The 22,335-nt window shown below is 46.1% G+C and overlaps 2 protein-coding genes and 1 long non-coding RNA gene across 9 annotated transcripts in view; 1 reads left to right on the top strand and 2 right to left on the bottom strand.

Moving 5' to 3' along the window:
* Positions 1 to 11,012, top strand: part of Nr1i2 (nuclear receptor subfamily 1 group I member 2) — a 45,675-nt gene extending 34,663 nt beyond the window's left edge. For 3 of the 4 annotated variants that reach the window (XM_021185195.3, XM_021185193.3, XM_029470508.2), the window contains 7 exons: positions 4,830 to 4,963; positions 5,268 to 5,455; positions 6,077 to 6,351; positions 7,625 to 7,767; positions 7,917 to 8,033; positions 8,283 to 8,388; positions 9,678 to 11,012. In XM_021185195.3, the coding sequence (XP_021040854.1) occupies positions 4,830 to 4,963; positions 5,268 to 5,455; positions 6,077 to 6,351; positions 7,625 to 7,767; positions 7,917 to 8,033; positions 8,283 to 8,388; positions 9,678 to 9,822 (1,108 nt within the window). In that variant the 3' untranslated portion in view covers positions 9,823 to 11,012. The remainder of the gene's footprint in view (positions 1 to 4,829; positions 4,964 to 5,267; positions 5,456 to 6,076; positions 6,352 to 7,624; positions 7,768 to 7,916; positions 8,034 to 8,282; positions 8,389 to 9,677) is intronic. The other variant, XM_021185194.3, reaches the window with a different exon arrangement.
* LOC115029569 (uncharacterized) lies at positions 1,247 to 4,985 on the bottom strand. 3 transcript variants are annotated; one of them, XR_015045789.1, is made up of 3 exons: positions 4,736 to 4,985; positions 2,347 to 4,085; positions 1,247 to 1,744 (listed from the first exon to the last, which is right to left on the bottom strand). It is a non-coding gene; the product is annotated as an uncharacterized LOC115029569 (long non-coding RNA). The 3 variants fall into 3 exon arrangements; XR_015045788.1 differs by having other exon boundaries at positions 1,250 to 3,468; positions 3,723 to 4,085; XR_003835128.2 differs by having other exon boundaries at positions 1,251 to 3,152; positions 3,723 to 4,085.
* A 2,811-nt stretch (positions 11,013 to 13,823) lies between the features above and the next one.
* Gsk3b (glycogen synthase kinase 3 beta) overlaps positions 13,824 to 22,335 on the bottom strand; it is a 151,816-nt gene continuing 143,304 nt past the window's right edge. For both annotated transcript variants that reach the window (XM_029470640.2, XM_021184609.3), the window contains one exon: positions 13,824 to 18,692. In XM_029470640.2, the coding sequence (XP_029326500.1) occupies positions 18,625 to 18,692 (68 nt within the window). In that variant the 3' untranslated portion in view covers positions 13,824 to 18,624. The remainder of the gene's footprint in view (positions 18,693 to 22,335) is intronic.

Below are 22,335 nucleotides of genomic sequence, written 5' to 3'. Positions count from 1 at the left end.
TTATTAGGTATTTTCTTTATTTACATTTCAAATGTTATCCCCTTTCCTGGTTTCCCCTCCAAAAAACCCCCTATCCCATCACCCCTCCCCCTGTTCTATGAGGGTGCTCTCCCACCTACCCATCCACTCCCATCTCCCTGCCCTGGCATTCCCCTACACTGGGGCATCAAGCCTTCACAGGATCAAGGGCCTCTCCTCTCCTTGATGATCCACAAGGCCATCCTCTGCTACGTATGCAGCTGGAGCCATGGGTCCCTCCATGTGTACTTTTTGGTTGCTAGTTTAGTCCCTGGGAGCTAGGGGTGGGGGGTCTGGTTGGTTGATAAAGTTGTTCCTCCTATGGGGTTGCAAACCTCTTCAGCTCCTTGGTCCTTTCTCTAACTCCTCCACTGGGGACCCTGTGCTCAGTCCAATGGTTGGCTGTGAGCATCTACCTCTGTATTTGTCAGGCACTGGTGGAGCCTCTCAGCAGACAGCCATATCAGGCTCCTGTCAGCAAGCATTTCTCGGCATCTTCAGTAATGTCTGGGTTTGGTGACTGTATATGGGATGGATCCCCAGGTGGGACAGTTTCTGGATTGCCTTTCCTTCGGTCTCTGCTCCACATGTTGTCTCAGTATTTGCTCCCATGAGTATTTTGTTCTCCTTCTAAGAAGGACCAAAGCACTCACACTTTGGTCTTCCTTCTTCTTGAGCTTCATGTGGTCTGTGAATTGTATCTTGGGTATTCTGAACTTTTGGGCTAACATCTACTTATCAGTGAGTACATACCATGTGTGTTCTTTTGTGATTGGGTTACCTCACTCAGGATGATATTTTCTAGTTCCATCCATTTGCCTAAGAATTTCATGAAGTCATTGTTTTTAATAGCTGAGTAGTACTCCATTGTATAAATGTACCACATGTTCTGTATCCATTCCTCTATTGAGGGACATCTGGGTTCTTTCCAGCTTCTGGCTACTATAAATAAGGCTGCTATGAACATAGTGGAGCATGTGTCCTTGTTATATGTTGGAGCATCTTTTGGGTATATGTACGGGAGTGGTAAAGTTGTGTCCTAAGGCAATACTATGTCCAATTTTCTGAGGAACCACCAGACTGATTTCCAGAGTCTCGAACAGATGGGTACAGGGGAAATTTTCCTGAACTGAACACCAATGGCTTATGCTCTAAGATCAAGAATTGGCAAATGGGACCTCATAAAATTGCAAAGCTTCTGTAAGGCAAAAGACACTGTTTTGCCACTCCCTCAGGAACTGACATACCTCATGTGGCTTTAGGTTACACAGCCTTTGCCTCAGTGAGGCTTAATCGCTCCACTTCCAGCTCATCCAGATTGATCCCAGCTACTCACAAGTCCCACAGCATCAAATGCCAGAGTGTGAGAGGCTCTTTCATTCCTTATGTCTTTCTCAGTTCACTCAGATTGTGTTTCCTGAATATCATGGTTTCCTGTGGTGAACCATTATTCAGGACTCTTAGCACTAAGTCATGGGATTTTTCTCTTCCTCTATATTAAAGATTGAGCTCAAGAAGGTTTTCTATCACTCCTACCTGGCCTTTCCCCCCTTATAGCCTGGTTCTCTCCATGGCATCTGTCTTAGTCAGGGTTTCTATTCCTGCACAAACATCATGACCAAGAAGCAAGTTGGGGAGGAAAGGGTTTATTTGGCTTACACTTCCATGCTGCTGTTCATCACCAAGGAAGTCAGGACTGGAACTCAAGCAGGTTAGGAAGCAGGAGCTGATGCAGAGGCCATGGAGGGATGTTCTTTACTGGCTTGCTTCCCCAGGCTTGCTCAGCCTGCTATCTTATAGAACCCAAGACTACCAGCCCAGAGATGGCACCACCCACAAGGGGACCTTCCCCACCTTGATCACTAATTGTGAAAATGCTTTACAGCTGGATCTTGTGGAGGCATTTCCTCAACTGAAGCTCCTTTCTCTGTGATAACTCCAGCCTGTGTCAAGTTGACACAAAACTACCCAGTACAGCGTCTCCCTTTGGGATGCCAGGAATAGCTCTTCTCTTTCTCATATGTCTCTCCAGGTGTGAGGATGACAAGCCAAGCATCCATCCTTCCTTACTTTGCCCACATTCCCTACCCACTGGGGTGGACAATGTTAAGGTGCACCTGTATGTCTTTCCCAATGTACTTCCTCCCTTTTCAGTAGGGCTCTGCTGGTCCATCATCAGTTTGCAGAGTGTCCCCATAGTCAAGTGTCAGACCCCATTTACCAAGGGGATTTGTCACTCTGTGCCATGTAAAGAAAAACGGCTCCCCTGGGGACCTCCCCCAAGGATGCTCTACTCTCAGATGGCTCAACCTGAGCTGTATCTCTTACCACGCTCATCAGGGGTGATGCTGTTGCTCCTCCCACACATACTTTAGTTCTGTTGGTCCTTGCTCCAGTACCCAGGGGAGACTTGAACAACTGTCTGCCTCAGGCCGGGCAGTCGGTGATGGATCAGAGACATGATTCCTCAGAGGGCTAGCTTGGTGAATGGGTGAGCTTCTTGGAGACACTTGGCTGAGGAGTTAATTACAGGAGCGTGGATGACTTGGGCAGGGGCAACACTTAGAGGTCCTCCTGAAGCACTAGGATGACGCATGGGAGCAGTGTCAATGAGGTTTCCCTGTACAGTTTGCCATTAGCCCCCAGCAGAGTCCCCTCTCTCCCAGAAATTGCTTATTGCTTATATAACTTTGGGGAGACGAATCTCTGGAGTCTTTAGTTTTGTGAGCTTAGTGAGTCTTTTGAGTGCCCCCTTTGCCCACTTAGGGTAGAAGGTTCCAGCCTAATTTGGCAGCCCCACCACCACCCTGAGTTTTTGTTAGCGATTAGTCTTTTGAATGGAAATGAATATTCAACCAAGGCCCCATCCTGCAATCCCAAAGATGTGGTGCTGGTCATCCTAGGGAGAGGTGCTCAGCAGGGTTTGTCCCTCACGGGAGAACTTACTGTACTTGATGATTCCAAAGTCAACGCAGCAAGCTCTGAGTTATGACCACCAGGTCAGTGTCCACAGATCCCTGACTTTGGGGATAATGCGGTCATGAGGAGCTGATCTCAGATCACTTGGGGCTAACTCTCCCAGGATAGGTCCAAAGGCACAGCAATCCAGCAGACATGATCATTGACCGCATGGGCTACAGTGGGGTAACGCACATCAGCAGTGCCAGGCTGCGTCCAGTCACAAGTCACAGAACACTTGGATCAACTCATGGGACAGTAAGGGAATGGTGGGGACAACTGAAATGAGGAGTCTGAGATCTCCTGAGCTGACGAGCCTGCATTTTTCTCTTCTGCCAGCCCAAGAGCTCTGGTTGCAGTCTGGCTCCACTGGGAAGAGCATCGTGTCAGGAAACCCAGACAGTAAAAAGGATGCTTATCCCAGGGGCAGAAAACATCTGGTCCAGAAGACACCATCTTACCATGTAGGCTAGAGCTGATTTCAGCCTACTCCTGAATCAGTAGCAAAAAACATCAGCTAAACTGCTGAGCTGAGCACGTACCAAAACCCACACATGAAGGCAGGTTCTCTGGCTCTTCAAGCCAGAAAACCTGGCTTCTATATGGACTGCCCCCCCCCGGGGGGGGAATCCTTCCCGTTTGGGTGTTACCCTGGCACACCAGGAGGGAGGTGGGGCATCCGTGCTTGGGACCTTGGCTTCTTATCAAGCAAACTTGTCACTTATCCAGCAAAGTTTCTCACTTACCTGGAGGACAGGTGATGATCGGTCTCTGTCACTGTGCCAGGGGGTGAAAGATGAATATCACAGGGTGGGTTTTGAAAACCAGGTCTTTAAAGCTATATTAATACATGTAGGCCAGTGTCCGATACATGGCATGCTTCTGATGAATAGCCAGTCCCCTTTAGCCACCAGGGGTGTCTTATCCAGGTCCCTGAAGATGAGAGTGTGACACCCATGGGAATACTCCCAGGCTGATGGACAGCCTGAGCCCGAAAGCTTCAGAGCTCAGGCCTGCCAGGCACAGTGAGCTCAATCTTGGGTCCGGAGCTTCCAGCATCCCTCTGTTCTGTTTCCATCCTTCCAAGCCAGCTTCCCTTATTTTCCACACTGTTGGACAGGACAGAAACCAGAGCCAAGGCATCACTTGGGTCACTCCAGATGTGGAGATGTAGGACAACCAAGTTTGGGCAGCAATGGGAAACTCAGGATGGCTGAGCTGTAAAGACTGGTCTGACTGAGATTTCTGACATCACTTATAGCCTGCCTCTCTACAAAGGCCAGTGGCCCTTCAGAACCCTTCAGGCTGGTGACAAAGAAGCTACGCCCCCCTCCAAAAAAAAAAAAAAAAAAAAAACCCACCCCAAAACAAAACCATACACTCTATTCTACAGAACTCCCAACCTCCTCATCCCAATCGGAGCTGGAGAGCAAGGGCTTTCTTCATATGTTAAGAAGCTGCTGGGGGTGAGAGGTGGGAGCAATGCATTCAGGGTTCAGATGTTCTCTGGCTTCCTTTGTCAAGGAGAAACACATAGAAACCCATCCATGGGTACCACCAGTAACAAGGCTACGAGGAAGGATGGGAGGTATTGAAGCAAAAGGCCTGGAGCCTGCTTTTGACTTGTTCTAGGTAGAGACTCTCGGGGGCTGTAGGTGCCCGTGAAAAGCACGAGTCTCATTTTTTGCAGAAATATCTCAGAATGTCACCTCCTCTTTTGAGTCCTTGACCTTGAAGTAGAGCGTCAATCTACACCTACCTCACAAAATCCCTGGTGTGTGCTACCTGCTGCTGGCAGGGGCTGGAGTCCTGGCTCTGGAGCTGAGTGCCTGATGCTCTCTTTCATCCCACAGAAGGGCCATGAAACGCAATGTCCGGCTGAGGTGCCCCTTCCGCAAGGGGACCTGCGAGATCACCCGGAAGACACGACGGCAGTGCCAGGCCTGCCGTTTGCGCAAGTGCCTGGAGAGTGGCATGAAGAAAGAGAGTGAGTGGCTGCGGGGTAGGAGGCTCAGGCTTGGTGGACTGGGCGGTTGCTAGAGAGCTGAGGCACCAGTCACCACAGCGCCTAAGCGCATGCGCATTTGTGAGCCTGTGGGACTTTGGTGATACCGGGTACTAGTTCTCATTATGGGAAGTGTGGTGGGAGATGCAGGTCAGGGCTATGTCCTCTCTTTTCTCTCAGCTATCTCTGCATAGTTCCTTTTGTCCACAGTCATTATTGTAGTTCTGGTGGTGTATGGAGGTTGGGGGAGGGGGACATATGCCGAGTCCTCTTTGTTAACACACAGTGATCATGTCCGATGCCGCTGTGGAGCAGAGGCGGGCCTTGATTAAGAGGAAGAAGAGGGAAAAGATTGAGGCTCCACCTCCTGGAGGGCAGGGGCTGACGGAAGAACAGCAGGCGCTGATCCAGGAGCTGATGGACGCTCAGATGCAAACCTTTGATACAACTTTCTCCCACTTCAAGGATTTCCGGGTAGGGGGCTTAGAGCTGTGACCACATCCATGGCTATGCCAGCTCCTCAAAGTTTGAGTCACTTTCCCAGGGTTTCTAGTAGTCAGGGGCTTCAGGATACCCAGATAACTTGCTAGAAAAGCATCCTGCTCCCAACCTCAAACTCTGGGATGGGAAATCTTTTGATGTCCTCAGCGGATAGGAACTGAGTTAAGATTAAGCAATGGCAGGCATGTTGCCCACACTGAGATGTGAGGACAGCCAGGAGGAGAAGGGGTATGGACTTCCTGTTGGCTAGCTCTGTCTTTGCTCCCAGTGCCACCCACCCTCCTCCATTCCCCCAGAATGGTAACAAGTAGCTTAGGTGACTGGACTAGCAAAGAAGAATGGTCTAGCCTCAGAATGTGTATTTCCATCTACAGCTGCCAAACAGAGGGATGCTCAGGGTATACCTTGAAAAAGGCCGTCCTTACCCTTTCACACTGGCCACACAGGGATATGACTATATTAATTCATAGAACATCACGTGTCAGGAGACACACCCGTGATCGTGACTGCAGCTGGTCACCTGGAGCCTATGAGGGGACTTGTCTATGACAACACACTGCCCCTCCTCTCTTTGCCTCCTGCCCTTCATCCTAGCTGCCTGCAGTGTTCCACAGTGGCTGTGAGCTTCCAGAGTTTCTGCAGGCCTCACTGTTGGAAGACCCTGCCACATGGAGTCAAATCATGAAAGACAGGGTTCCAATGAAGATCTCTCTGCAGCTGCGCGGAGAAGACGGCAGCATCTGGAACTACCAACCCCCTTCCAAGAGCGACGGGAAAGAGATCATCCCTCTTCTGCCACACCTGGCTGATGTGTCAACCTACATGTTCAAGGGCGTCATCAACTTCGCCAAGGTCATATCCTACTTTAGGTAGGTCTTGAGGGCCAAGTGGACGGATGTAGAAAGGAAGAGGAAATAGTCAAAGGTTGCAGAGAATCTGCAACGAATCCCCCATGAACTTGGGAGGAACTGATGCCAAAAGACCCTCTCTTGTCCCTGCCCCTGGGGGACCATTGCTACTCAAGGATCAGCACCCCTCCCTGTAGGGTTCAGTGGCTTTGTTGCTGTGGGCTTGACAGCCTGCCCATTTTGGAATGGGAACTGATCGTGCCAATGCTGTAGGGCTGATGTGTGCAATAATGAAACATCTGAAGAAGATTGGTACATTGCTGGTCATCAGACCTTCCTGAGTCCCACAAGGATAGAAACCGTGACTGGGAAATTTCAGGGTAAAAGTTAAGTTGGCAGGAGAAGGAAGAGGTCCACAGGGAGAAGAAGAAGGAACAGATTTCTAGGTGTCTGCCATCAAGTAGGCCATGGGGAGCCTGGATGGTCCTGTAATCTAACAGACCCCATCTCCCCAGAGCTGGACATAGAATCAACAACAGTGACACATGGTGTCAGCAAGAGACCCAGGAACCTGCTGGAGTGATGGGAACCACTCCTCCATAAGATGTAGTCTGTGGTGCTAGGGTAATGCTAGGTGTATTTGTACCTAAGCCTTCCATTTTGCCTTGCCCGACCTTGCCAGGTAGGGCTGAATCACACATGCAGGGAGCACATTGTCAGCAGAGAGCAGATAATAGGAGTGGAACACGAAGCTGTCATCACTGGAGAGAAACAGTGGGGGGGGAACACATATGTGTAACATTTAACACCAGGTAGCTGATATTTCCAGCTCAAGACACAATATGTGTAGAAGGCTTCTGCTCTGTAGAAACACTTTCTGGGAAGGGAAGACACTACTTGACCTGAAAACTCATCAGGGTTTACTTCAAGGGGCAATCATTGCAGATAGGCTTATGAGGCTAACAAGGGAGAACCAAGACATTAAGTGTTGGTTAGAGGCTGTGTAGGGTGTCAGAAGAGATGGGTGTCCAGGCTGTAAGGGGGCTCCACAAAGCTAAGGAAGAATGAAGAAGTCCCAGAGGTAGTGGGAGAGAAGATCTTGGTGGGCAAAGTAACCTGATGGCTTGGATTATGAGGGGGAGAAACTGGGGACGGCCTGGAAGGAACTGCATCCTCAGAAGGAGGCTGCCCCATCTCTTCTGTCCTCCAACTTTTGGCTTATGAGCTAGGGACTGTTGCCAGCCTCTGGGCAGCCTACCTAGGGGCTGTCAACCCCTCCTGTCCTTGCTGCCAGGGACCTGCCTATTGAGGACCAGATCTCCCTGCTGAAGGGGGCCACTTTTGAGATGTGCATCCTGAGGTTCAACACGATGTTCGACACGGAAACGGGAACCTGGGAGTGCGGCCGGCTGGCTTACTGCTTCGAAGACCCTAATGGTGCCCAAAGAGATGCCTGGCAGAGGGAGGGAGATGACAGCCAAGAGAGAGAGATTGGGGGATGAAGGGAAAGAGTTCGGTAAGGGACGCCTGGGTTCTTGGGTCAGGTTCCTGAGGTTCTGGCTGTCTACCCTATACTCACCCAACAGGTGGCTTCCAGAAACTTCTGTTGGATCCATTGATGAAATTCCACTGCATGCTGAAGAAGCTACAGCTGCATAAGGAGGAGTATGTGCTGATGCAGGCCATCTCCCTCTTCTCCCCAGGTGATGGTTTTCCCCCAGCTGCTGGATACCTCCGGTGATCTGTTAGGAGGCAGCAGCCCCCTTTTCTGTCCGCCCCAGGGAAGGTCTCAGTCATTGGCCTTGCTTTCCACTACACAGGCAGACTGCAGAGTCTGTTTCTCTCCTTTGGTGAGGTGGTTGGCCAGAAGTTCTTTCCTCCTGGGCTGGACTGAACTTTCCTTTGCTCCACTCCGACCTGCTGGAACTACAATGCCTTTTCTGCCCCCTCAGATCGTCCTGGCGTGGTCCAGCGCAGTGTGGTAGACCAACTGCAGGAGAGGTTTGCCCTCACCCTGAAGGCCTACATTGAGTGTAGTCGGCCATATCCTGCTCACAGGTGAGGATGAGCCCGGAGAGGCAGCCATGAGGTGGTCCTTCCTGTCCTTTTGGCCTGATCTTCAAGAGCGTGCCATGCTTGAGGCAGCTTCTGATGACCAAGGCTCTGGGACCGTTGTATGACTAAGACTTCCGGCCTGAGCTTAGCTGAGGGATAGCCTTGTCTACCCAAGGCTTTCTACATTTCTGTCATCAGGATGTGGGAAGAGCCTGATTCTACTGTCTTCTCTATAGGGTCTTCTAACAAAGGCACAATGACAGTAAAAATAGTGATACCATTCATAATGGCGGTGTGTCTATAACAGCTACTATTGATTGGGAAGTGTCAACTCTGGGGCCAAGCAGCTTATGTATATTATAACCTATAACCTTCAAAACCCTCTCCTGAGGTAGGCACCATTGCAAAGGGAGCCAAGTCAATGCCCAGGACTCCACAGGGTGGTCCCGTGGAGCTTGGCAGCTAGAGGGTTGTCAAAGCTTTAGCGTGTCACTCAAAACAACCTGCTTGCGGCTTGGCACACATAAGAGCTCCCATGCCGTCACCAATCCTTAGATTCCTGTATCCCATTGCCCAGCCTCATGCCCGCAGGCACAAAGACAGCAACAAACTTGAGTAAAACAAGCCCCAGGCTTTGAAGATTAAGGCCATTTGGGGGTCTTTCATTCAATTACTTCCTGTAAGGAGGCTTGGGGTGTTAGCTTCCTTACCTATCATGGGGAAACTAAAGTAACTATGTGTGAGAGAGGAGAGAGAAGATAGGAGAGAGGGGAGAGAGAGAGATTGAGAGAAAGGGATTGAGAGAGAGATTGAGAGAGAGATTGAAAGAAAGAGAGATTGAGAGAGAAAGGAATTGAGAGAGGGACTGAGATGGGGATTGAGAAGGAGGGAGGGAAGGAGGGAGGGAGAGAGAGAGAGAGATTGATTGATTGATTGAAATGAGGGAGGAGGGAGGAGGAAAGGACTCCAGCTTGGAGGTCCTAGCTGTAGTGACTACTCTTTAAAGACCTTAACCAAGATGATGACTCCCCTCGCCTCTAAGTTAACCTGCAAGGTCTGAATTTTTCTCCCAGGGATTCAAGTCAATGGGTGGGGAAGGAGGAGGCAGGTAACAGCTTCGACCTTAAACAGCAGCAGGCTGTTTTGCCTTCTCATGTATAGGCTGAAGGAATTCCAAACATCCTCACTGGGCTGTTCTGAGCTTGAACTTGTGCACTCTCAGAACTGGGTCAGTCTGGTAGGATGGCGAGGAGGTGGCCTGATATCCCAACTTCTTCTCTGGCTGCCTACAGGTTCCTGTTCCTGAAGATCATGGCTGTCCTCACTGAGCTGCGCAGCATCAACGCCCAGCAAACCCAGCAGTTGCTGCGCATCCAAGACTCGCACCCCTTTGCCACCCCACTCATGCAGGAGTTATTTAGCAGCACAGATGGCTGAGTGGAAATCTCATGGGGCAGCCAGGCCCAGACATTCTGAATTGCCACTTCTAGGGCTAGACAGATGGACATACTGATAGCCAACAATGCCCTCTGACTGCAGCTGGTTAGCATTTTTCAGGAAAAAGACATGGGAGCCCCCAAGTTCAGCCTGTGGGAAGTGCTGGCCTATGAGTTAAGACAATCTTTGTGGTTGGGAATAAACCTCCAAATCCCACTAAATTCTAAGGTGTTAGGTGGGAGAGGAGGGAGCAGGTCAAACCCTGTAACAGTTGTACCCCCATGCCCCACACATTCCCAGCCCCAGGCTGCTTCTCGAGCTGCTTGTGTGTTCCAGACGCGAGCTGACCTTCAGGTTCACAAGTATCACTGCTGAAGGCTTGCAGCTTGTCCTGACCGTGTTCTGGACATATCAGTCAACTTCCTGCATCTGCCCAAACACATTTTTAGTCACTAACAATGTGACCAGCTGTGTGTGTTGGGGGGAGGGGGAATAGGGTTACAGCACGGACTCAGATGTGGATCCTGACCTCAGACTTTAAGAAGACCAAGCTGGCTGAAGTCTACATAAACTCTTATCAAGACTTCACACTCACTGTCCATTAGAACCTAAGGAAAAACAGAATCTCTTTACTTAGACAATGGCATGCATTGATGGCCTCAGCACACAGGAGACATAGGCAAAGTAAAAACCACAGGCTCGCTGGGTGTGGTGGCGCACGCCTTTAATCCCAGCACTTGGGAGGCAGAGGCAGGCGGATTTCTGAGTTCGAGGCCAGCCTGGTCTACAAAGTGAGTTCCAGGACAGCCAGGGCTACACAGAGAAACCCTGTCTCGAAAAACCAAAAAAAAAAAAAAAAAAAAAAAAGACCAAGCTGAAATGGCTGCTAATAGCTTGTAAAACCTCCTTAAACAATTCATGTGGAGCCAAAGAAACGACATGTGACATACAGCCAAGGAACTTGGTGTGGGGTCTGAGCTGCACTGGGGTTCTGTGGGTCACTGGAAGCCAAGAAAAGGTTCCCACATTCCAGGAACGTGTGGAGGAAGGGATGAGAACTATGGCTGTGGGGACCTGTTCATGACTTGGTGGGGGTCGGTCTGCACCCCCATCTGACCAGCTGGCTTGCTCCCAAGGCTGTGACTTACAGCAAAGCTACAGTGACATACAATAAATGTATAATACCACAATTACCTGTGTACGACAAACTCCCACATACCCCTGGTCCTCAGAGCCTGAGTGTATGGCAGTATCTGCCTTTTTTTTTTTTTTAATAATAGTTTGTAGGATTATTTGTGCCTTTTCACAAGTTATACCTTAATTTCACATGAATGTTCCACACTTAAGAAATTAGTAAGGATGTCTCCAGGTTTAATTGCGGATCAAGATAAGAGGACTTCAGTAAGGACATTTTTGGTAGAGATAGAAAACGTTTGAAAAAAATATTTATTTTATTTTTGCATGTGTTTGTGTGTCCATGTGTGGGTGGCTGAGGAGTCAGAAGAGGGCACTGCAACCCCCAGAGTTGGAGTAGTTACAGGTGGCTAAGAGCCAACCGATCTGGATGCTCAGAACTGAACTCCGGTCCTCCAGAAAAGCGACAAATACTCCCTCCAACCCTAATTCCTCCCCCAACCCCTGGGGAAGGAAAAAAAAATACGAGAATGAGAAAATAGAAATAAAAACAGAGCCAGGTGAGGCTGAGGTAAGAGTACAGCCCTCAGAACAGTCCAAACAGTGAGATCCTGTCTCAGCAAACCAACTAACCAACCAACCAACCAGAGCTCTTCTCTTACATCCCCCAAACCAAATGAAATCACACACACACACACACACACACACACACACACACACACACACACACAGAGTCATTTACTAATTTCAGTGGCACCTTTTACAAATCTGACAATGTGCTGGTAGAACGTAAAAATGCAGTAATCACTTGCTTTTGTGTTTATTATATATAAAGATATATACATGTGATGTAAAGTGCAGCAACTGAAGTTTAAATATGTAATGTTTCGTTGCAAAGGAAGCTAAAAGTAACTGAACTTTAACCGACAGGTAATTCCTTAACTCTAGCCATCTTACACGCAGGCCAAACTGTTATAGCATCCGATCAACACAACCCAAAGACGTAAGCACATTCCTTACCCCAACCCCAGTCTCTACCCAAAGAGGTAATGAAATCATTCATGTTTGGGAGAGAAAATTGAGACCTTCCCTGCAAACTTATGAAGATAGCTTTCACTCCATAAAATCTGGAATAAAGACTTGGCTATAACTAGAAATTATTTCTCATTTGGAACTCTAAATTCCACTTGACTCCATCCATAAATAGTACCCCCATCTTTCTTACAGTGAGTTACCTGTATGCTACTCACTCAGAAGCCCGAGAGTGGCTAGGTGTGGGTTTGGAAAGTAAGGCTAAAATTAAGATGTAATACACATTATACTCTCAACTCCAGCTGAGTTTTAAAACGCCTATGCAGTGCTCCAAACTTTAAACCGGCAAGGGCATAGGGATTACAGACAGTAAGCACTTACTCCAGGAGTAGCTAAGATTCCAGGCTGCACAAAAGAGCACACACACAACACACATGCTCTCAGCAGCCAAGGCTAAGTTTTAAGACCCAGAGCTCCAACTTTCCTGCTGTCCAGCATCCATTCTCCTCTTCACTCCCCCAGCCCCGAGCTTCTGCACAAGAAGCAAACACTGGCTTCTAGGCATCTTGGTGGTGGTGACCCCTTCTTTATCTGGTTCCCTGCTCAAGAAGGGATGGTTCATTTTCCAAGGTGCTGAGGAAAAGATCTGTGTGAGCCACCATATTCATCTGGCTCTCCCATCAGTCAAGAGCCACTCAGCAGCCATTGTCTTCACATGAACTTCATGTGAGAGGAGGCCCCAGGAGTGGCCCTTCCTTTTCTGGAAAAAGAAAAGACTTATGAACAAAACAAACCCATCCCCAACCCCACCACTAGTCAGCTCTTCCCAGCTCCAGACAACTTGCCTGCCTCCAAAGCAGTCCTTTTTCCCAGGTTGCTTTGCTTTCCACAGGCACAGCCCCCTTAACACCTGAAGGTGCTCAGAAAGACCATTCCATCCATCATCACCCTACCCAGTGGCCTTCACAAACTGTACCTGTTCCTGCTGCCCCACAATCCAGCACTAGCCTTTGGAAGGACTCCGACATAAGGAACCTTTCAGGGTTGTGAAGGGCAGTGGCAAGCCCTTTAGTCTCAATTCAAATGGCCAACCTAAGATCTGTTCAGAATGGCAGTGAATCACAAACCAGCCCGCTGTTAACCCAGCCTGCTTCTGCCACGGCTGGATTTACAGGCATGTGGTAATTACCACATCCAGCCTCTCCCCCAAATGTCAGTGTAGCGAGATCACTAAATAAAAGACCACACTGAGTCGAATATAAATTTGTCTTTATTGAAGCAGCAGTCACATGACCTTATATCTAACCTTTAGGCCTGACAATGAGCCAGCCCTAAAAAATGGTGTTTCTGTTTGCACTAAGAGACATAACATGTTAACATACATTATCCAGTATTGGAAATGAGCAGACTCACACACGTGTTGGTTACATGGGTGGGACTGACCCAATGTCCATGGTGTTCATGGTTTACAAAGACTCCCAACGACCATTACTAATAAGATGGAAGTTAAAATAAATACAGCCACACCAAACCATGGACACAGTAACCAAAGACAGCAGCTTATACATGTTTTACAACTGTCCCTTTCAGTTTTTTTTTTTTTTTTCCCAAAGCAGTGTCTGCAAAGCTTTCTCTACATTAAGTCCAGGGGGTTTCCAAGCTGGAAGCTGCACCTCCTGTCTACACAGCAGAGCAAGGTCACCTCAGAGAAGGATAGTCCTGACTTTTCTCTCAGAGGAGTGGAGACGGCAGTGTGACTGCATGTGGCGATGGCAGAGTGCGAAGGGTGAAGAGAGGGGGATGGGCACTGAAATAAAGACCACACACTGGTGAAGTTTAATTTCATTTCCAGGCTAACCTACTTTTTATTTAATGCAAATTACAGTACCAGTTAACTATTTCCAAACCAAGTCACATAGAACAAAATGTATTTACAAGGGAATGGGGGAAAGGGAAAAAAAACATTGAGCATACTTTCCACAAAAAAGTTTATATTTAAAATGAAAAAAAAAAAATTCAGTCACAAAGGCATTCAAGTAGTAATGTTACACAGCGTTTGCTTTTCCTTTATATCAAGACAGATTTGCACAAGTGTTTGCAATAGTTTGTATACAACCCACAGTCCTTTATATATATATAATAATAATAAATTTTGTTTAGATTTGTTTTTAAGATGGAAGTGGTCACGCTAATTGGATGTGTACAGGCCGAAGTGATCCATCGCAACACATTTATAAATGCAAATTTTACAGGCAAGCACATTTCCATATACCTATCTGTATCTGCCTGTAGACAGATATAGTTAAGAAAAAAAAAAACCTTAAAAATGAACACAAGGAAGTCTACTTTGTCAAGCTAACCCCTTATGTACTGGCTGTCATTTTTGCTTGTATGGTGGAGACTGCACAACGGAGCAACGGACTTGAATAAAATGGCATAACCCTGTGAAACTGACCCAGACCCCAATGATTGCTTCCGAAGACTCTCAAGGGAGACCTCTGCCTGGGACTCTCCTGTGCTGCTGTTTTCAGCGGCTTCCATTTCTACCACAAGAGACAGGTTTCACCATAAATGGTGCTTACTTCTCATACAGGGGAGAAACATATTCATCTCTGGGATTAGAACAATCAGTAGTGTAAATAGGAACCAGACACAAATTTGATTTAAAACAAAAAAAAAACAAAACAAAACAAAAATCCCAACTCTGGGAGATCTGGCATTGGCCAAACTTTCTCTGGAATATTCCAAAGTTAAAACCCTTGCAAAGGGAGGAGAAGGTAACAGAGATGCCAGTGTCTTTACGTCCACAGGGATAGAGAATAGAGGGAGTCCTCTTAGGACCTCTGCATTGGCGTGGACAAGATGGCCGCGCAGGTATATTTTGCTAAAACACAAGCCTAAGAAATGGGCCTAAAATAAAATAAAAAAATTAACGACTTAAAAAACTGACAGTACGTCATGGGAGAGAAGGTGCATCCTTCTGCCGTGAGCAATGAACTCGTGATGTCTCAAAAATAGCAACCTTTGGTTTGGTAGTGAATTTTTTGTTTTTGTTTTTCTTCTTCTATTCAAGACACATGAAGTAGTTGGTGGCAAAACGAATACTTTTTTTTCTTTCAAATGGGCCATATTAGGCACAGTTAAGAAACTGATTTTTTAAAAAAGAAATTAAAATGATATTTCATCTAGCAAGATGGTAGGAGGGAGGAGTGGGCTCAGAGTCCACTCGCAGCCCTCATCTGCACAGCACCCCTGCAATAACTGCTAACAATGTCACGGGGGCACCCAAATGCCACCAAGACAGTGATTTACTTTTTTAAACAAATAAAACAAACCCAATCTTTCTCTCATTTGGGAGGGAAGTAGGAAAGGAGAGAGCAAGCTCGGAAGCTCCCAGAATCTGCTTAGGATCCACTCCAGGGCTTGGAGAGGCGATGAATAAACCCAAGCCATCTGACATCCTCCAGCTCTGGGGCCCCCAGCGCTCCACCAAGTCCCGGATTGACTGAGTGCATCCGCAATGAAACCGGTCACTGTTACTGAGGACACAGACACACCCAGAACCAAAAACAAAGGCAAAGCTAGAATGAAGTGAGATTGCCAACATGGTTTCCTCTCCCCATTCAAACTGTGGAGTGGGCAAAGGTGCTGTTCTGCTGTTACTTCAGAGGGAAAGGGGGCCACAGGGACACATGGATAAAGGAAGTCAGAAAACAAAAACAAAACAAAAAAACCCAAAAACATGGAAGCGAAGGCACTCCAAACTATATAGATACACTATACATTGCTAGAGTTATTGTTACAATAATACAGGCCGGTACCTACTGTACAGAGTTAAAACTATATGGCTTTAAAAAGCTCGTCTACATTTTTGTCTGGTTATTGAACAGAATCACTGCCCTGAACAGTAACTTTTTGCTCATTAATAACAGTTCCTGGGTCCACATATTTACATACAAAACAATAAAACTTAAATTTAAAAACATTGAAAGAAAATATAATATACAAGCTTGAATTTGGTGAGGAGCTTTTAATTATTATTTACAAGATATTCAGAGACCTGGATCTCACTTGGATAAGAGTTCTGGGATCCTGCCATGATCCTTGAGAAAGAAAAATCGTGCACCTAAGCCCTCATATACGCATGCATGCCCACACACACGAACACGCACACTCACTCACACACGCACACACACTCACACGCACGCACTCACGCGCACGCACACACACACACACACACACAGAGAAAAGCACCTGACTTTCCTCCACTCTTCTCTTACCCCGTATCTGGGGGTGGGGAGTATTCGCTAACAAGCACTGACTTTTATGGACTCTAGCACGCACACCAAGTCTGGAGTACTGTCTGTGTCGGGCTGGGCAGTTTAATCTGAAAGCAGGTTCCCTTCTTAGGCCACAGACCTGCTTGCTCAGATTCTTTACAAATTCTTTCTGAAAATGGTCTTCCAAGCCACCCCCTTCAAATAACTTAATTTCAGAAGTCTTTCAAACGGCAATTATCTCAGAAGCACTTTACAAAAAGTGCCTTTGTTTGCTTTGGGCATGCTTCCTTTCTTGTCAAGTCTGATCTAAACGGAGGTCTGAGAAACCCCTTCGGTGGCCTAAGAGATCAGCCAGCCGCACAGCCTCACTGATGTCTTTCTAGCATCAACTCATTTCGGCAGACAATAGAACTCTCTTGGAGAGTTACACACACGGTTGGAGAGGCAAGGCAGGGTGCTGGGGCCTGTATAAGGGCCGCCAAGAGACTCCTCTTCCTAACCACCTGGAGAGCAAGACCTCAACATGACTTAAGGTTAGGTAATGAGGGTAAAGGAGTCTGTGTTTCATACATAACCAAGGGCTCTACAGCCCTAGTCATCAGCTAACCTTAGCAGATGTGTGGGGAGGGAGTGGGAAGGAAGGAAGGAGTGGTGGCCATTACTCAAGTGATCTTTAAATGTAAAAGATAACTGATTGTGCCTTAAAGATTCATAGGTCAAGTAATGGCCCATAAGCACCAAGGTTCATTTTAGAGTATATAAGGCCCACAAAGACACCAACCTTAAAAGTATCAACAAACTAGTTATGAGTTCTGTTCCTCACACAAACGTAATCCTTCAATCCACCTTGCTTTCCAAGGAATATTGCTTTTTCTTCAAAAAACAAGAGACTGATTCTTACACCATTCATTGATAAACAAAGAAAACAAAAATAAAACTCTTAATGGTGATGGTGGGGGAACATTCTTTTCATGATTCAGTCAGTCAATTTTGATACTGTAGACAAAAAGAAAAGGCAGTATTGAATATATGTATATATAACACATATATACACATTAATATAATCAGTTTTCCTATAAAGTCAGCAGATACAAGTGACTTTATTATTTTGATGTGTGGTTTTTAATATTACTACCACTTAAAATCATAATGGCCGATCTGACATGCATCAATAAATAAATTTAAAAAGCATGATGTTAAAAAAAGCAGAAATTAAATACAGAGTCTAGATTTGGATTTAAAATTAGAGCTATGCATAAGAATGTGGCAATTCTTGCAAGCTTGGTTTTCAATTAAAGTAAGGAAAACAAAGCAGTAGGCTGGCTAACAACAGTTCACATTACTTAGCTACGATGTCTTCTCTCAAGTGTTTTTCTAAGGGAAACGACTTTATTAAAATCTGGACAAGCTCACTCACAGTGGTGAGATCTGCCCCTGGCCTGCCACCTTCCTGTTATTTGCTTTCCGATGCACCCAGAGCTGCCCCCTTAACACCATCTCCAGCCTCATCCTAGGGTGCCAGCTCAAAACAATACCGAGAGAAGCAGGTGGCCTTTGGTCAGGTGAACCAAGATCCACCTCAGGGCCCAACAGACTCTGTCGTGCTCTCTCCTTTGGCAGCCTTCCTAAGCCAGCATCTGCAACACTTGCACTGGTCAAGAGCAAAACAAACCTTAAGTAATCCATCTCTGATCTTCCCTTAGAGCTTCAGATTTTAGTGACCTCCCTGGGCTACCAATAATACACCTTGGTTTTTCTTTTTCTTTTTTTTTTGTCTGTCATACCTGACATCACATGCCAAAGGCAAGTCTTCAAACTCCTAAGGATAAGTACACATTGTACAAGTGACAGTAAGTCCCTGGTGAGTTATACCTGCTAAGCTCCCAACCAATTTCAAGCTGTGCACTGTATCAAAGTCTTACGCCAGACTTTAAAAGAAAACAAATCCAGAAAATAAACCAGCACAGAACAGGTTTTCTTCTGTTGCAGTGGGGGCGTGAGGCAGGAGTCTGTTTTTTAAGGTATGGGATAGCGGACTTCTGATTTTAAAAAGAAAAGAAAAGATTGTCCTGGGAGAGATTGTGTTTAGTGCTCTGCTCCTCCCGCCCAACCCTCCCCACCTCTTGGATCTCCTGAAAAGTGAGAATACAATGAAACTGGTTTGTATTTATATAGATATTTTACAAGGTTAAATAAGAACAACAATAAAAAAAATTGAACACTAAAATGAACAGGGTTTTTTTGTTTTTGTTTTTGTTTTCCTCTTTTTAATTTTCTTTCCAAACGTGACCAGTGTTGCTGAGTGGCACTCAAGTAAGTGCTGGTCTTTCCCGCGCAGCTGGCTACTGGGGGCTGTTCAGGTGGAGTTGGAAGCTGATGCAGAAGCGGCGTTATTGGTCTGTCCACGGTCTCCAGCATTAGTATCTGCAAATCCAAAGGCCCGAGAAAGCGTGAGCAACGTGATAACACTGCAAAGGGCACAAGTACACCACTCACTGCACAGTGCTGAGGCCTACCAGAGCTGTCATTGCCTATGTGGGTCCAAACACACAGCACTAGGACTTCCTCTCTGCTAGGAGCTCAGTGATGGCACGCGTGCGCGTGTGGCGTATGCGTGTGTGGCAGTACACTTAATGCATCACAGACTCAGGAATTTGAGGTCACTTCTGTCAAGGCTTTGCTATAGCTGGGACCGGCAGTACTCAGGTTGGAGTCTAGCTCACTGAAAATAAATGACACTAGCTAAAGATCCTGAGCCGTGTTCCAACAGGCCATCTGCTAAGGGCCTGGACAAGTGAAAACACAGCAGATGCCAAGAACACATAGGAACCTTACCACTTAAGGGTAAGCTGTTCAGTTTATCAACTTCACGACCACTCTCTAAAAACTGCACTTCCTCTCTGAACTCTGCACTTTCCTGTTCCTCAAATAATCTGCCCTTACATTCATTTAGCCCACTAGGGGGCAGTCAACAGGGGAATGCTTTTAGTTCTACTTCCTTATAAATAAGGTGACCACAGAGTCACACTGCCAGAGCACGGAAACATCTAGCTCACAGGAGTATGGCACATGAACCAGAGCCTCCTTCCGAAGGCAGCAGGCAGCTTTCCCAGCACTGAAGAGCCAGGTCTAAGGCTTCAACCATGACTTCCTTAGACATGCCCTACTAAAAGGGAGTTTTCTGTTCACAGCCACCTAAATTAGGTGTACTACTAACACAACATGAATTCCTGTCTAGAAGACAGATCATGTCAGGACTTTCTTCATCATTTTTAGAATTCAGGCACAGGCTGCATTAATTAAAAACATTTCAGAAGCAGGCTGGAAAACCAGAGTTACTTCAGAATTGCAGTGTTCCTCATAGCATTTCCTGGTTCTACACAATTGTCAACAAATGCACAGTCATCACCAAACGACACCCACTTTCAGCAGAAGATGCCAGGAGGAACTGTTGTTCTATCTTACAACCCAGGACTTAATGAATACCTACCACATCCACATATAAACTAGTACGGTAGGCAGCTCTGGCCATGGTGGCTACCAGGGGTGCCAGCAGATGCCTGCCAAGGTGAATACAGTAAAGACTCCCCCTACCAGCAACATGCACATTTAGGGTAATTACTCTTTTGGTAAAGTCCTTTGTAACAACTAATTGATAGATGCCCTTTACAAGCTATAGCCCATTAATACAAACCATTCTCCCCTTCCTCTGAGTAAATTCAAAGTCTGTTTGCATGATCACCATGAAAAGCACAAACTTTTTATGTGATCATGTAACTGGAAATGAGTTTACTATCTGAGTAATAAAATCTGTTGGATGTTCATGTTCCTCAGATTTAAAATCTAATGATCTCATCATTTTTCTCAGCATTGTATCCAAACCATTTGATAAGGAGACTTTAACAGGTAATCATGATTACCAAAATCTTTTTGCCAGGTGTGATGACCATCTCTGCCTACACAGTGAGAGAGACAATGATTCCACATACAAGCAAATCCTTTATATGCAAAATTACACTTTTAATTTGTATTTTTTAAAAAAGCATAAAACAAACAAAAGAAAAGCTGGCTAGGGGCTCAATGTGGTGTAGGAGCTGCTGTACAGACCAGCTCATCTTTACTATATTAAGACAGAACAGTATATTCAGAAGAGACAGTTGGAGCAGTCAAACACTCTGTATGGGATGGGTAGAGAATAAAGCATTCTGGAAACAAGTGCAGAGCTGACCCTGTACTAGGTCAACCACCTCTAGAAATAATGTTCACTCTCGCCCTTCTCAAGGTCCTACGGAAACCATGCCTCCATCCCAGAACAGACTTGAGAGGGAATGGACAATGTCCCAAACCACTTGCACTGAGAAGAGGAAGGACGGCCTAAGGTCATCCTGATGCACTGCAGCGTCTCCCAAGATGACATCGGTGATTCATGCCTCTGCACCCATGCCCACTGCAAAGATTATGGTGTGTGATTTCTAAGGAAGGACCTAACAGATAGATGGCTCTGCCTTATTCTCTCTACTGGTCACTTGGTGTAGGAGAAGACAACTGACATGATGGAAAGCCCTGAGCTACCTAAGGTGTCCCCAGAAGGAGTGGTTGGACCTGTCAGTGCATGTTAATTCCATGGATGACCCATCTCAACACTAAAGAACAAACTACCTTAGCTAAGCTTTTCAGGCCACAAACCTTAAAAGTCATCATCTTGATTTCTGTTTCTCCTTCACTCCTCATCTGTACAGCAATTCTTATGCATTCTGGGGCCCAGTGTGATTACCAAGTGTGCAAACTGGGAAACAGTGGAGGGTCACAATTTAACCTGTGCCCCAGGGCCTGAGAAAGGCACATCCATGTGGAATGGGCTGGGAGGAGAGGACAGAGAACAAACACAGGAGCTGAGGTCCTGATGGTTCTGCACCATGAAATCAGTCTTTCCAAAGTGTGTGTTTGGAAGAGAGAACGGCTCTAATGCAAAGAAATGCGTACACTATGGTCCAGCTCTGATGCCGGAAACGGTCTATTTATACTGACCAACGAAGCTAAAGTGACTACTTAGGCTACATGTGGCTACTTAGGCTGTAATTAAGAAAGAACAACATTTAGTGCCTTATTTGTTCAAAACACTTTCCAAGTTTTCCAAAAACCAGTTATTAAAATTGTAATATTTCTACAAGTGACATATTAGTAAGGGAATATTTTAGACAATCAAATTAACCTGTGTAAATGTATGTACATTTGAGAACTCGAATGCATCTCATTTCCCTTATTTCTGCCATTATGCTCTGCCAACTCCAGTCTAAAGCCAGTATTTAGGTTAATGGTTAGCAATCTCATGACATGTCAGGTCCCATAAAACAAAGTTCTGGCATCCAGAAATCTATTTATCCTGCAGAGGTAATTTAGTTAGTGAAGCTGCTCCGAGTGGAAACAAGCCCTAATGTAAAGCAACGTCTTTTGTTATCAGCTGCAGGAATAAACACAGCTACCCTTCACTGATCAAAGTGTGTCCCCAAATTTGCTCTGAGACTAAAATCATAATCTACACCAGCAAGCTCAACACTCCACCTACACAGTCAGTTTTTGCTTCTCTCTTCATAACACCTCTTATGATTTTCATAGCTGATAATAAGGGAGAGGAATCCTTCCTTAGCAATACATTTTCAATTCTTTCTATGTTATTCCTAGAAAGAGACTTGACACAAGATACCAAGGATATCATCAGTCATTTTAAAACTATAAGCAGAACACAGAAGCCTGTGATCTAGCCCACCCACCAGGGCCCATGGCCTGTCAGGGAGACTACTCATATCTGATCTGCGGATACCAGAGAAGCTGCAGAGGTAGAGCACATTCTAAGGAAGAGGCTTGACTGTTCAGGGTAGAGAACTGAAGCACATGGGGTTATGGGAAATATTTTCTCTCTTTCTTTTATAAGTTAAAAAACATCTAATTAAGGAATAATGAAGAAATAAATAAATAAAAGTAAGCAGGTAAGTTAAGGCAAGTAAGTGAAATCTGAAGAACACTTAACATTCAGAATGAACCATAAAACATTCATTAGCTGAATCAA

Source organism: Mus caroli, unplaced genomic scaffold (assembly GCF_978045245.1).
Source record: "Mus caroli unplaced genomic scaffold, Mus_caroli_1 scaffold_17, whole genome shotgun sequence".
Classification (NCBI taxonomy): Eukaryota; Metazoa; Chordata; class Mammalia; order Rodentia; family Muridae; genus Mus; species Mus caroli.
The sequence above is the reverse complement of the archived record's forward strand: the minus strand, read 5'-3'. Positions and strand labels throughout refer to the sequence as shown.